The sequence below is a fragment of the Hyalella azteca genome, unplaced genomic scaffold (assembly GCF_000764305.2).
Source record: "Hyalella azteca isolate HAZT.00-mixed unplaced genomic scaffold, Hazt_2.0.2 contig11305, whole genome shotgun sequence".
Taxonomy (NCBI): Eukaryota; Metazoa; Arthropoda; class Malacostraca; order Amphipoda; family Hyalellidae; genus Hyalella; species Hyalella azteca.
This window is the reverse complement of record NW_025941306.1, coordinates 31,211-45,617: the sequence shown is the minus strand read 5'-3', so window position 1 is coordinate 45,617 and position 14,407 is coordinate 31,211. Positions and strand designations below refer to the sequence as shown.

At 39.5% G+C, this 14,407-nt stretch overlaps 1 protein-coding gene across 2 annotated transcripts; it reads right to left on the bottom strand.

The window, feature by feature from the left end:
* Positions 1-4,553: 4,553 nt before the first annotated feature.
* LOC108678179 lies at positions 4,554-12,413 on the bottom strand. 2 transcript variants are annotated; one of them, XM_018166536.2, is made up of 3 exons: positions 7,595-12,413; positions 6,084-6,260; positions 4,554-5,066 (listed from the first exon to the last, which is right to left on the bottom strand). In XM_018166536.2, the coding sequence occupies exons 1-3, from the start codon at positions 12,128-12,130 to the stop codon at positions 4,935-4,937; spliced, it is 4,845 nt and encodes a 1,614-aa protein (XP_018022025.2). In that variant the 5' UTR covers positions 12,131-12,413; the 3' UTR covers positions 4,554-4,934. The 2 variants fall into 2 exon arrangements, with proteins under 2 accessions (XP_018022025.2, XP_018022026.2); XM_018166537.2 differs by having other exon boundaries at positions 6,084-6,257.
* Between the last annotated feature and the right edge of the window lie 1,994 nt (positions 12,414-14,407).

Below are 14,407 nucleotides of genomic sequence, written 5' to 3'. Positions count from 1 at the left end.
CAGCAGCACCAGCAGCAGCAGCATCGGCAGATGGTGGCGTGCAGTAAACAGTTTACAGTAACTGCCAGAGGCGCACGTAAGAAATCCTCGTAAAACGTAGCGATGGCCAAGCTCCTGTAACGCCGACTGAGTAACGGTTCACAATGCGACGGAAATTCTGCATCTTCTCATGACAAAAACATGCGACCTTTCTGGTGACAAGAATTAGATATATTCTCATGATTAGACTGGGGATTTATCTTTTGCCAATAATTGTGCATCTTTTCATGACATGACATGGGCTATCTATTGTGACACAATGAGTTCCTTGGTTTAAAGTCCTCTCCGTTCTTCACTCTACGACAAAATACGCTAGCATAGAAAAACGATCTTAAAACAAACACAATACAGATAGTACAAATTAATATCATTACTGAAGATTTATTGAGAACAAATCCGCTATATAATTATCACTTCCTTTAATATATTCTATCACAAAATCGTATCCTTGTAATCTGTGACTACCTTGACCAACGCAAATTCTTGTCTTTGTCCCCATTACAAGAATTGTGTCATTCAACACGACACTACATGGGATTGTTTTGGTGACACGAATTTTGCAAATTCTCATGACCAGAAATATGTCCCTTTTGATGAGAAGACATGTGCCTCCTCCTCCTTGTATCAAGACGAGGGCTTCTTCTTGAGACAAGAATCATGTTCCTTAATTATCATGACAAAAATGTATTTTTTCCCTTGCGAAAATCATGATCCTTCTCGTGACGAAAATGGTGTATTTTCTTGTGACATCGTTCTCATTTTGTATCCAAATATCGTACTCATTTTCTGACATGAATCATGTTTCTTCTAATGACAAGAATTGCACTAATTATCGTGACTAGAATTATGGTCCTTCTCGTGACAGGAGTCGTGTGGAAATTGTGCTCCTTTCAGCAACAAAATACAAGTCATTTTAAAAAATGGAATTCTCGTAACAACAAGTTTCTTCTATTTGTGTTTAAAAATGGGCCCCTTCTCATGACAAGAACTGGGTTGTCCGTAGGGGCTTGCTTTAAGAATATCAAAACAACTACTGTGTTTTTGCTGCTAAGTCTAGGCTTTCTAATCTGCTTGATTAATGAGTGTCCGGACCGTCAATCATATATATATATTTTATTGATGTGAGTGCTGACGCCTGGTCGACAAGAAGAAGTTGAGATGAACGACGGAGAAGGAAGTCAGGCAGGAATGTTTGGTGTGGCCGGCGGCTACAGAGAATTGATGAGGTGCGAAGCTTCGTCAGCGGCGCTTGACGTTATACTCTGCGCTCTACCCTCAACCCTTCACCCTCCCAACCCTGTAAGTTTACCTCAACCCTGTAGCCTTCTCTCTACTTGCTTACCTCCCTCAACTTTTAATCTGACATCAAGTTTAAGCTGGTCTCAACCCTTAACCTCTCCTTACTTCCGAGCCAGCGTTCAACCCTGTTGCCTGCCTAAACCCTTACGCTTCCCTCAACTCTACAATTAGCCGTTCTTTTTTAAGCATGATAGTCTTGTTGTTTTAAGCATTACTGTCTTACTTAAGCATTACTGTCTACATTACTTTTTAAGCATTCTAAATATGATTTTCGTACAGGATCTTAATTCCAAGCTGTCCGGAAAATTATCTAACCAGTTAATTCTCTTCGCGTTTTGACGCGGATGGTTTGCAATTAAGTAGCTTCGTAGATTAGCATCAGTAGGTCTTGGTATTCACATTACGTGCTTCTCACGTATTGATTTATCATTAGACTGCAGGCTAGGCTGCACCATCCCAGACTGCACCGTCTGGCCTTTAACAGAGCTGCCTACCCCAGTTAACCCTCTACCACCGCGTCACTCTCCGGGAACATAACTTTCAACTTAAATTATAGGTAAACTATTGAGTGTAGCAATCTGAGGACACTTGTGCTCAACAGAGAACATTTTAAAGTTATCGTACGTGTCGGCAACCATCAATACAAGTAATTTTATTTTATTTTATTTTATACAAGTAATTTTTATTTAAAACGTATTTTTTTGGGAAGTAGGCTTGTGACAATATTGCTCGGGTTATTCATGTCAGGCGGTTGAGGGTTAAGTAATGATTAATAACATGCCTGTTTATTAATTTAATGTTTTGTAGTTATAGTTCAATTAAGAGAATACAATCCTTAGACTGCATAACTTGGCTTATTCTTCAGGGTTTTCCATATACCAACTTATATCTTATACCAACTTTTCACATTTATCATTACTTAAACTTTCAATGCACTAACTTGAAGGTTAAAATTGATGCCAACAATTTCAATGAAGCTCGAAATAGTAGGGTAACATGGGGCAGCGAGCCCACTGCGGGTCACGGGCCCATAGCGGGTTTCTCGCTAAGTATGGCAGATATTGGTCCGTGTTCTCTACCGCCGGTCGACAGTTTCACTGGGATGAAGTGTGCGGATTTACGTTTTGCTAAGTGTTTGCGTTATTAAGTTCTTTGCGAATAACTGTTTTAGTACAGATAAAAATTTTTTTGCCGCTAAATAAAGTTTTTTTCCATTACTATAGATGAAGATTTTGAAATTACTTTGAATTATTTTTCAAAGTATTTTACAAAATAGTGTTTCATTAAAAATTGAATAACTCTATAGGCGTCTAATTCACATCATACATTCCTCATTAGTTGTACCTTTAAACAAAACAAAGAACCACCTCGTATCAATTAAAACTTCATCAAAAATTTAGTTTAAAAAAAGTGGGGGGCGCGCTGCCCCACGCTACCCTATGGGAAAGAACTTTTTAGTAGCAAGGACTGACTTTTGTTTCGTGAATTTGTATATCTTTTTCAATTAGTTCTCATCAGTTCGTATATGCTAGAACGCGCGGAAACATCGCGGTTTTTAGGATAAAATTCCACAATGTCAGGACAAAATTTAGCAGCTAAGTAGCGTTGTTTACTGAAAAAATACTAGATTGTCCTGAAATTATTTGGTGGCGCTACAAGTCAACAATTTGTTGAAGATTTATAACCCTTAATCTTTTCGGGCGTGAGCATGGAAATATTCAGAAATTTACTTTCCTGAAACCAGCACAAGGAAATATGAGCTATTATAAGATATATTTACTCGTTTGTGTGTTTCAAAATTTTGCATATTGGAATGGGAAAGAATTTATTAAAGAGAAGGATTCATTAATTCACTACGCAAAAAATTTGTTATTTAATCAAAATTTATACATACGAATGTGAAGAGCAACAATCTAAGAAGAAATTTAATTAAATTCAGCAAAGTTACCTTAATTATAAATTGAATAGATATTGCTTCTTCCATCTTTTTAAAAAGAAATGCGATGAGTTTTGACCCATCGATAGTAGGGGATAAAATTGTTCTTCAAGTTTAGCACATATTGGGTAGCGAGTGTTTAAAAACAACTTCGGCGAATCAACGGGGCCGTCCGTAATGCCGGAGCGAATAACCAAAACTCTACGGCGTTTGGACCGAATATTCAACTAACACTGCTAGTGCCGTCCAGTTGAGTTTTATGTAAAATGTTCTACTCAGAAAAAGATGATTGTCAATTGTACGCAAATTGATACTTCGAGCAAATTTATCAACTTGAATTGCTAATCACGACCAAACATTAAAGTATAAGTGGTTAGGAATAGGAATGGATGAATGGATCGTGCTTTTAAAAACCAGGGCTGACAATGGGCGCTGAAAACAAGTGGTAACATAATGATCCATTAATAAAATCATTTATTAGTATTTATTAATAAATCATACATTACTGCTTTTGTTGCATCAGCTTGAACGTAAATTACATCTATACGTCTTGATACATTGAGCCTTGTGAGCACATCCCCAAACCAAATATCTGTGCAAGTCATTTCTAGTTAGGCCAACTACTTATGAGGCAGGTGCTAACTAGCCTAACTAGTCCCGCGCATAAAATTAAGTTTACAAAACTGTTCAATATGTACATGTCTCATTAGAGTAAGAAACAGATTAAGGCTACAGTGACCCAGAGTAATTTGATTAAATGAGTTCATGACTAACTCTCGAGTCAGCCACGGCATTATACACGGCAGTCTAACTAATTTTTTTTTCGCAAATGTGATATGAAGAACCTTCTTGAAGCAATCACGAAATGACAAAAATAAAGGAGGTGAAGGGTTTCATTTTAGCGAAGGTCTGAAGCAAGATTGGCCTTCTTATACCTTCCACCTCTGCCTACTTCATTAAGCGGCCAGGGTAAGCTTCTCCTACTGCTCTCATAGAGCAAGTATCTACACTAACTTTCCTCAGCGCTCTTGTGTTGATCAATGCTGAACAATGCTTAGAATTTGTCCGATAAAATTAAATGAAGGTGATCACAATTCAACAAAATATGGATAAGAAATCTTAGCCGGATGAGGGGCTGACATTTGACCCACATATAATTAAGAATTAGAGTAACATTTATTCCAAACTAAAAATTCATCTGATTCTTATGCCTTAATTTACCGCCTTAATTGCGTCATATTTTAATAATTAATTAAAATAATTAATTAAAATTGCGTCATATATATATAAAATTGCGTCATAATTAATTGCGTCATATTTTAATAATTACCGCCTTAATTGCGTCATATGTACGCAAGACTTGATGACATCGTAGGCAGTGATGGCGTTGACAGGTGACAGCTTTGTATGTAATTCTCACGGGGTTAAGTGTAACATGTTTTCTGAACACTAAATTCGCATTAATTATTCCTCTTAATAAATATGTGCCACAGTAGAAGCAAATTACCGCAGCTACTTAACCCTCCTCGGATATTTTCTCCATGACATAAGCCCTCTCCTAAATTAGTTTCTTATGCTAGAAAGTCTTTTAAACCATCTAGGCCTCGACAACAAGAAGCAATAATGAACAAGCATATCACGAAAAACGGAATCGCCCAGTTTATCCGGCGCTGAAGGGTTGTCGGCACTGCACTTGGAACCACCATTGGCACACCTGCGTCACTTGGTTGAAGATCGTTCCTATTGGACACATGAAGCTGGTTCTGGTGCCACCTTGGCATAGATGGTACGCCTGAAAATAAAGAAATTATTCACTATAATGAAATGAACTTAATGACAGAAAGCAACCTTGATTAAGAATGATACGACCTGAGCTGTAATTAACAGAAAGCAAACGGAAATTCTACATCAAAATAGATAAATATTACCGCAGTTATTTTCGGCTCGAAATATTATCTATGATTGAATTGAAGATGGGAGCAGCTACAGCGTGCGAGAACATTTCGATGCCGATTGATAATGGCAAGATAATTTTAATGAGAGCGCACATGTGGGTTCTGTGAAGAGTTGAAATCCAGGATTATCTTAGCTGCTTCTTATGACCTTAAAAGTCAATTGAGAGGAATTTTACCATAACAAGTTTTGATAGAAAGTATTTTATCAAGACTTGTAATGGTGACAAGTAAAATTGAAGAAAAATAGATGTTTTCAAGAAGATTCTAGCTTAAAGTGAAATTAACCAAAATTGATTAGAGATAAGAACAGTGAATTAATTTATCCAATAATAGAGAATAAGAATACAATAACTAAACGTAGGTTTAAGACATACTTTTCAAATTAATTATTGCTTCAAACCTGCGTATGCCCAGGTTTGTCGCAGCATGCAGCAAATTTCGGGTGTAGTGATTTTTTGTGCAAAATAAAAAGAAGGTAATAATTTTTTAGCGCATTTTCTCATTTATGGAAAAAATGCGCTATTGTGCTCGCCATGTCCGTCCGTCCGTCTGTCCGTATGTCTGCCCGTCTGTCTGTCTGTCCGTCCGTGACTTCACGTTTTCGTCGACGAGAAAATGCGCTCTCTGTCACTCACTGCAGTGAGTACTGAGTTATATTTTTTTATAAATTACGCAATAATAACTGTAATAGGCAGTAATAGATCAACATGGATTTTAAACGCTTAAGAACTGACATGGAACATTATAATCTAGGAAGAATGTATAATGAATTAATTTAGCTCATCGACAATGGTACCAATGTTCTATTAAATACAGCACCACAATGAACTTTTTGCAAAGTGCACAGTACAAACCTGACACCGCGTGTCGATATCAGGAAAGAGATGTGCTTTATCTTGATCTAGGCGGACATGTTGCGTGCAGTTGAAGTTCAAGAAGCTCGGCAGTTGCGTGAAGGCAGGATAGTCCAGCCATATGGTGCCTGGGACTTCGCCTTGGTCCATGAGCTGACTCACTTCAGTTACTTGCTGCTGGTGGACCCGCCAGAATAGTTATATCGGCAGGGTTACATGCGGAGATCTATCATTAGTTGGTTCAATGATGATAGGTGGAATGTTTAATAGTGATTTGATTAAGCCTATATAAGATGCAGGGGTCAATTATAGCTTTATTCTATTAGTTAGGATATGCATCCATTTGGGTTGAAATGAATGGCGCTCCTATATCGAGGTATTTATCTATTATTTTTAGATTGCAGGAAGGTAGATTTCAGTATCGGGGTTACAGAATTTAGGTAATGTGACGGGGTTCCAGAATTTAAGTAATATGATGGAGTTACAGAATTTAGGTAATTCGATGAACAATTTAAAAAAAGTGAATTACGTTGATATTTTATGTAGTTGAATGATTTCCTTTTCATTTGAGTGTTAAGCATGAAGAAAATCAAGGAAGTTCGAGTGTTATGTACAAGAAAAGATTCTGTTGTCTGAACAAAGATGAAGTGCGGCATTGGCATGGAAAATATTGTAAGAATAAAGTGTAGCGAAAAAAATTTTTACCGGGAAGTTTTTTTCAAGATATTTTAGGCAAGAATTAATTTTTTAAAAATTTATGTTTATATGTAGATGTTTGGAAAATGAATAGCAGGCTGTTGCTGAGTCATGCATTGTATCATTGCATTTTACGAATTGATACACAAGAAATTTATATGAACGAACTCAAGCTAGGTTGTTCTGTTCGCTCCAATAGATGAAACATTTAACCTTTAGTTTATTTTATATTCGACTTGTTTTAAATATCTGCTCTATATCTCTTCAAGATTTCAGAATAAATTTCATGATGCAATTCAAGCACACAGGAGAGTCGAGGAAGTAGAGAAGAAATTTTTGAATTATTCCCGATAATTTTGCTTAAATTACATTACAATGCATCGCGAACGCCATACGTTGAACTACAAAAAAAATAATAAAAATGAACTTTTATTACGCATATAAATTTTAAAGGCAGAAAGAATAATTTTCAATGCATTTGAATTCTGAGTAATTTTAAGCTTAGATATATTTTTTCACCGGAAGCATTTTCAAAATTGAAATGGAATCAAAATAATTTACTGCCGTAGCTCAGTATGGGAAGTTCAAATAACTATTGGTCAGTTTTGAGTACTCTAAAACACCATGCTATTCACAACGTCGGAATAATAGTTCATAGTATGCAAAAAATATATATTTTATGACACTCACTCAGCGATATGCTAATAAAGTTTGATAGTGCAGTAGTGAAAAAATGTTCAGTGCAGACCCTGCCCAGTTCGTGCATTAGGGCTTCTTGGCCTCAGCTCTGTGGCCCAGACCCCAAATGAACTCACGTTTCCAGTATTGGAAAGTGGTAGCAGGAAGCCAGGTTTTGGAGTGGCTAAAAGAAGACTGGAATCGTGATGAGTAATAGATTCCTGGAACTGAGCAGGCGTTTGAAGGACTTCAGGCAGTGCGACGGGGGTGAGCGGTGTGGCTGAGTGGCGAGAAGACGGTTGGTGACTTTCCAAACGTGGAGCATCCGCGTGAACTTGGATAAGTTTGTGTTGGTCCAGTCTAACGCCTTTATCATGCAGTGAACTGCGCCCTAGAGTCTGGATGCTGGTGTGATTGCTTAGTGGGGGGCGAGATGGATTTTTATGAAAAGTATTAATTAGAGTATGATGGTCAACTGTTTGCTCAGGAGGCCTCGGTGTATTTAATTTGTGATTAGAGAAAACGATGTTTTGAGGCGTGTTTTGGAGGTGCCATGCGTCATTGATTGATTTAATTGCGTCTTGATTTTGCTGTTTTGAATTGAAAGACAATTCAGAATTAATTACTTCTTTGGCTTTAGTTTTATCCTTCAAAGTATTAAAAATATTTTCTGGATCATGATTCCGTATAATAGAATGTGTAACATCGTCAATTAAGGAATTTGTTTCGTCGTCTTGATGATGACGCGACGCGTCTTTGGCCAGTTTTGCAAGAGGCAAAGCCGTCGTTAAGAGAGGATTTAAGACATTACCGTGTTGCCTGACGTGAATATTTCCTGCACTTCGCAAAGTTGCGTGAGGCGTCCCGGGTGTTGGGGCTTGAAACAACGCAAAGTTTGTTCTCATGTCGGGACCTGTGAACGACTCTCGAGTTCGATCACCAAAAGTGTTTGTATCAAAAGATGACTGTGGTAATGGAGTGATTTGGAGCATTGTACTTGGCCTTAGGACTGTTTCTGGTTGCGGATCTTTCATGAGTCCAAAGTTGATTGTTGGTCTAAACGTTGTAGCAAGTGAATTTCTTGAATTTTGTCTCTGTTCACTAGAAACCCCATTGTGTGGCAATTTAGTGAGGGCTTGTTCGCTTCTGGTTTCGAAGTTCTGTCTAAGCAAGTGTTCGTTCATGCTGATTGATGCCAAGGGCTCATCGCGCGGCGATGGTTTTCCATTCACGATAGGAAAATGATCGGTAAAATCCAAAGAAGTTTGATCATTTACACTGGAGACGAATCTTTGTGAATGTGAACCATCAAATATTTCAACCCCACTATCATGTTGTCCAGGATCGTGGGTGCTGAACCTTGGTTTGAATCTCTGGAATTCGTTATTTGTGTGTGCTACGCGATGTCTATGTGCAGTTTCAGGGGAAAGTTGATTTACTGAATTGAGCTTTTGATTTTGAGCAGGAACCAGTGGAAAGATGTTGGAACGCTGAAACAGGGTTGGTTGCTGTGATGGAAGATTATTTCTATTCGAATTAATCTGGGGATGAATTTGAGATTGGGAATGAAAATTTCCCTCTAATTGAATAGCCCGATGGTGATTAAAATCTTGTTGAAAACGATTTGTGTCGCTTATATGCCTCGGTTCTGATTGAAGATCTCGGTCCTCAGAACCGCCCGCCATTTGGCGCATCGGAGTTTGACTGTGTTCGTGCCTCGTCACCTGCAAGGGTGTCGGTTGAGTAGAGGGCGGAAGAAAGGTACCTCTGAGAACGGCACTGGGTGGTGCAGCCCTTCGGAGGTCAGCTCCGTTGACAGGCGGCTTGACGATATGTCGGACTCCTGGGGGTCTAAAGGATATAGGAGCACTCTGAGAGAGAGGTGCTCTACTGGGAGGGATCTGTCCCTCTTCGTGAGGGATCTGTCCCTCATCGTGAGGGTCATTTGTGTTGGTACTAATGGCGATCGGTTGCGGCACATGATGATGGTTCCTTCTACCGCGATCACTTATTGGCTCATGACGCTTGTGCTGAACATCGTGATGAGCGGTTTCAACTTGGGTTGGAGAGGGCTGATTGTGCATATTTTGTATAACATGCGCCTGCGACGGTAGAGTGTTGATCGGATTGAAAATACCTCCAACGAAGAGATCTGGTTCAGGGGTTGTCATTTGGTGACCAAAATGAGAATGATTAATATCGTCGTCCTCGGAGTAGTCAATATTTTCATTTTGTAATGCAAGGAAAGCTTCGATTTCTGCCTCGACAGAATCTCCAACTGATACTATCTCGCTACCTCCTGATTTAGTAATGTCAAGGGAACTTTGGAGGTCATCGGTATTTTGATGAGGAAGGTTTCTGCTTGCAATATATAATGAGTTCAGCTGGTTTGGTTCTGGATTGACGGTGGTAGGTCTTCCATTCTCATTTTCATAAAAGTATTCAATTGTTGGTTCAGTGCTCTCGTCATAGTAATCGTAGGAAGGTCGTTCTAGTGGATCACGTGCCGTAGTAAATTCTTGACTTGCAGCCGCCATCGTTACATCTTCGGGAGCAGCCGTAGGAATAAATGTGAAGGTTCGTTCCTCATTTTCTCTAGCCTTGGTAATGCTGTTTATGGCGAAATTTTGAGTAACAGCTGCTGGGGCGATGGTCGGTAGGAACTTTTCGTTCATTTTACCTTTCAGTTTAGAAGCCAAGGAAGACGATTCGTCTCTAGGACTTTGTCGTACCAGTAAGTCTTCTAGAAATCCTAGAGCCTCATTCGCTTTTTTGTTTGAAATTTGATGATCAACTTTTTTCCTGATCGCTACGTGTCCTGATGGAGGGTTTCTGGTACTCTCTTGCCTTAGAGTTCTAGAAGTTTCCTGACTGAAAGGTGCAGATATTGTAGGTTGCAATTGGAAATTTTTTCGGTCTCCTGGTGGTACTGTGGGAAGAAATGATGCTATTGATACTTCATCAGGAATAAAATCTTGTGAAAACGAAGCCTGAGTTCCTTGGGAGAATATCATCTCTTCATCGAGTTGTGTTGTTGATTCGGGTTCTTCATCTTCCTTAACATTATTTTCTTTTATAACTCTGAAACCATTAACTTTAACAACATTTTCGTATCTAGGACGGCTATTTTCAGCCTTTTTCTGATTCTTGCGATTCATGAATTTTTCTATTTGGCTCCTGAGTGAGGGAGGAGGGGTAATCGTGGTCGGTACCACTTCGGTCGTCACTTCAATCTTTTTTTCGCGGTGTCTCCTGCTAAGAATGTCTCTTAACTTGACGGCAGTGCTGACCCTGACTCCAATACCTTCTAAATCAACATCGTCAGTTCTTTGATAGACTTTAGTTGCTCCCTTAACTTTTCTGAGATGCTTTTGAATCGCTCGACCTCCAGATTCTCGTTCCTTCTTCGCCTTGAAAATTCTAAGAAGCATGAGCCTTTCCCTCACAGCATCGCTGGACAAAAATTCATTTCTCCTCTCCTTCAGTGATTTTTCGTCTTCTTCTGATATTGCAGTTGAATTTTTTTCTCTTTGTTGAAGTAAAAATTGTTTCAGTTGGAGAGTTACATTCGATGCTTCATCAGTGTTATTTACCTCCGAAGTCAATCTGCCTTTCGTCATCTCGATAATCTCCTCGAGAAATTCATCTGAAACATCATCAGAACATAAAGTCCCATTTAATAATTCGTCAACGACACTTGAGGTTATGTTGCTTTTCTCCAACAGGAGCAAATCTTCATTAGTCAGGTTTTCGGTGTTCAATTGGGTCGTAGTTTTCATAGGAAGTTCAGTAGTGACTTGAGATTCCTCAGTTGTGGCGATGGTGGTATGTTCTGGCGGAGTAGCATTGGCTGAAAAGAGCTCATCAACAATCGAGGTGATAATTGAAATCGATGTCGGTGTTGAAGTTTCTTCTGTCCCTAGACCAGCAGCATCAGAAGACGTTGACGAAATTGGAGCTTGTGTGGCTTCAGAGGTGATGCTCACTTCTGTTGGACTTTCTGAATTCACAACATTTCCCTCTGAAGCAGCCGATGAAAGATCATCTAAATTGGAAGATAACAGAGAGTTTCTAACGCTATTGGTCAGAGCCTGCTGAATTGAGCCAAAAGAGTTGTATTCCAATGGGCTCCTTCCACCACGAAGATTTTTCCAGTCGACAAAACTACTCTTCATTCCATTATTAGGACGAGACCAAATTCTAGTGTTCGTATTATCATGATTTGGTCGATTGTTGATACGAGAATTAGATGTTAACAGCGTTCCATCGTCTGGATCGGAACCGAAATACTGGTTCAAAGCAAGCTCCGGCCTCAAGCCTGAGTCGAATTGGTTAAGCAGATTTTGTAATCTTGAAAATGATGACTGGCTGTTACTGGGTGGAAATCGTTCTAAAGAAAAATCAACAGTGGATGGAGAAGACGAAAAATCACTGACAGAGTGAATTCGTTTCCTGAAATTAGTTGGGTCCTGATTTCTTTCTGTCTTGCTTTCCGAGGCAAATCGAGAAGGCTCTGTGCGAACTTCTATGTCTTTTTCAACGCTGGCAATGCTTTTAGTCAGCAAGGTCGGAATTATGGTCTGCGTGGCCATCTTTATGGGTTCACCACTTTGACGTCTATCTTCCGAAGATGAAATCGACTCATTAGTGCGAGCAAACGCATCAGTAAACATGGTTATGGTAGTTTTCCTACTAGGTTTACCAAAGTGACCAGCAACTATTTCAGAAAATAATGCGTCTCCGTTACCAAGCTTCAACCTAGAATTATTTTCACCAGCCAAAGTATTTTTTATTGTTTTTGTGACCTTATTCGTTTCATTGGAGACGGAGATCTTGTTTGTGAGATTTTGTACTGCGGTAATGGGGATTGCACGGCTAGTTAAGATTGTGTCGTTGACGAAATTATTGCCAAAACTGCTAGCTGATGCTCTTGACGCATGTGCGTCGTCGTAAGCTGAAGAATTATTGATTTCATGAATACTCATAGTATCTATGGATGTATTTTCAAGGACATCAGAAAAAGTTGTTTCTACAGGGAAAACTGCTGTAGTGGGAGTGTATTCGATAGATGAGCCTGTAGGGGTAATTTCATAAAAGCTCGTAATTGTAGCCAAATTGACGGTAGGTGTGATGCCCGATTCACTTGATTCAGCACTGGAAACAGATTTTTTTTCGAGGACTTCGCCGAATGAGTTTTCGTGCAGGATTGAGTGCCATGTCGTACTTTCAAATTCTGGCGAAGCTTCTGTAGCAGACGGAGCCTGCCTCGTTGTACGAGTGGACAAATGAGAGGAAGGTATTTGTGTTTTTGGAGACTCGTACGGAGAAATCACGGATGTTGACGCAACATAAATTGGACTAGGTAAAGTGGTTGAATCAATCGCTAACTCGCCGCTTTCTGCGTTCCCATTTTGATTTGATGTTTCTGCTTTCAAATCATGCAGTGCAAGGTTGTTTAGAAATTTCAGAATACTGTTGACTTTTTGAGGAGAAGTGGAATTTTTCTCTGATTCATTGACGGTGTCAACTATGACAGACTTGTTTCCGTGAGTATCATCATCAGAGTTCATTTTATCTTCGTTCAATTTTAATGTTTTTGGAACTTCGTCGTCTGTTCTCAGTATTGGTTTAGGTTTGTTTCGATCTATTTCAGTATCAATTTCTGTTGTTGCTTCTAAATCTATTTCAGTGGTATTTTTCAATTCGATCTCTCCAGGAACGGTAGGTCGCAAAGCACTGCTTGGCCAGTAATGACTAGTTGTCCTCTCGCGAGCTGTGGTTCTTCCTTGTAAAGTCTGTCTCTTAGGCATGTTATCAAAAAACGAAGCAAAAGTCATTTTCAAATCTTTCTTCAAAAATGGACTGGCAGTTCGTTCTGGTAAACTTGCTTTCGCGGGAGGCTCGTAAGTGGAAGCCGTAGTCTCTTCTGAGACGGTTGGTTTCCTGATCCGAGCTCTTTGGGCGGCAATGGCAGGAGTGGTAAAAATTCTGTTTTTGAGACGGGTATTAAAATCCAGCGGCTGGGTTTCAATGTTATTTTTGGGGACATCACGATCGTTTACGGTAGTAGTTATTAAACTATCTGTCCTAGAATATTCGTCATTAGCTATTTCTAATGGTTTTTGATTGTCTACTGGGGTAGCTGCTGTTGGAGTCCACTGACGCGTTTGTGATGCGTCTTGACGTTTTTGCTTGAGCAGGTTCAACCGATGCCTAAAACTTCCTCTGCCTGACTTGGGAGGAGGTTCTTTTAGTCGGCCTTGCTTCTCGGCAGCAAATGATACGTCATCTCCCCTCGGTGTTAATCTTTTATCGATTCCGTACGTCAAGTTAGAGTTTCTGTAAGGCTCTTCTTTGCTGCTGTTTTGTAATTCACTTCTTTCCGTGACCGTGACAGGGATGTACGCTTGTGTGGTCTCATCCTGTTTAGTAGTAGAATCAGGCTCAGTGAGAGGATAGGCAGTAGTTACATCTACTTCAGGCGTCCTCTCGTTAGTCACTGGTAAGGTTGTGCCAATAATCACTTCTCCGGGATACTCCGTCGTGGATTGAAAAGTATCTTCCAATTTCAATGATTCGGTTATGTCTTCTATATGAGCATTCAGAGTAGTTGATGATGTGCTATCTCCGATGATTGAGGCATCAGTTGTGACGGCAATCTCGTGGACAACTTGCGGTTTTTCTGTCTGCTCACTGGAAGGAGCAGTAATGGTTTCTAACTTTTCTTCTTCTATTTTAGATTTGAATTCATCATAATATTGATAATAATCGTACATGTAATCATCATCTGCAGGAGTGCTGTATTCATCATAATCTTCGTAGTAAATGGTATCCGATCGATCCACTGGAGTTCTAACCTTCGAATTCAATTGTTCATTTCTCATCATACGCTGCTCATCGGTCAAGTTATCGGCCTCAGAATGCATGTCCAAGTTCACTTTACCAGTGGT

Coding starts and splice junctions, on each gene's coding strand:
- LOC108678179 (XM_018166536.2), bottom strand. CDS start 12,130: ATGTTTACTGATGCGTTTGCTCGCACTAATGAGTCGATTTCATCTTCG. Junction 6,261..7,594: donor CACTTTCCAATACTGGAAAC/GTGAGTTCATTT, acceptor CGGGTCCACCAG/CAGCAAGTAACTGAAGTGAG. Junction 5,067..6,083: donor ATATCGACACGCGGTGTCAG/GTTTGTACTGTG, acceptor CTTTATTTTCAG/GCGTACCATCTATGCCAAGG.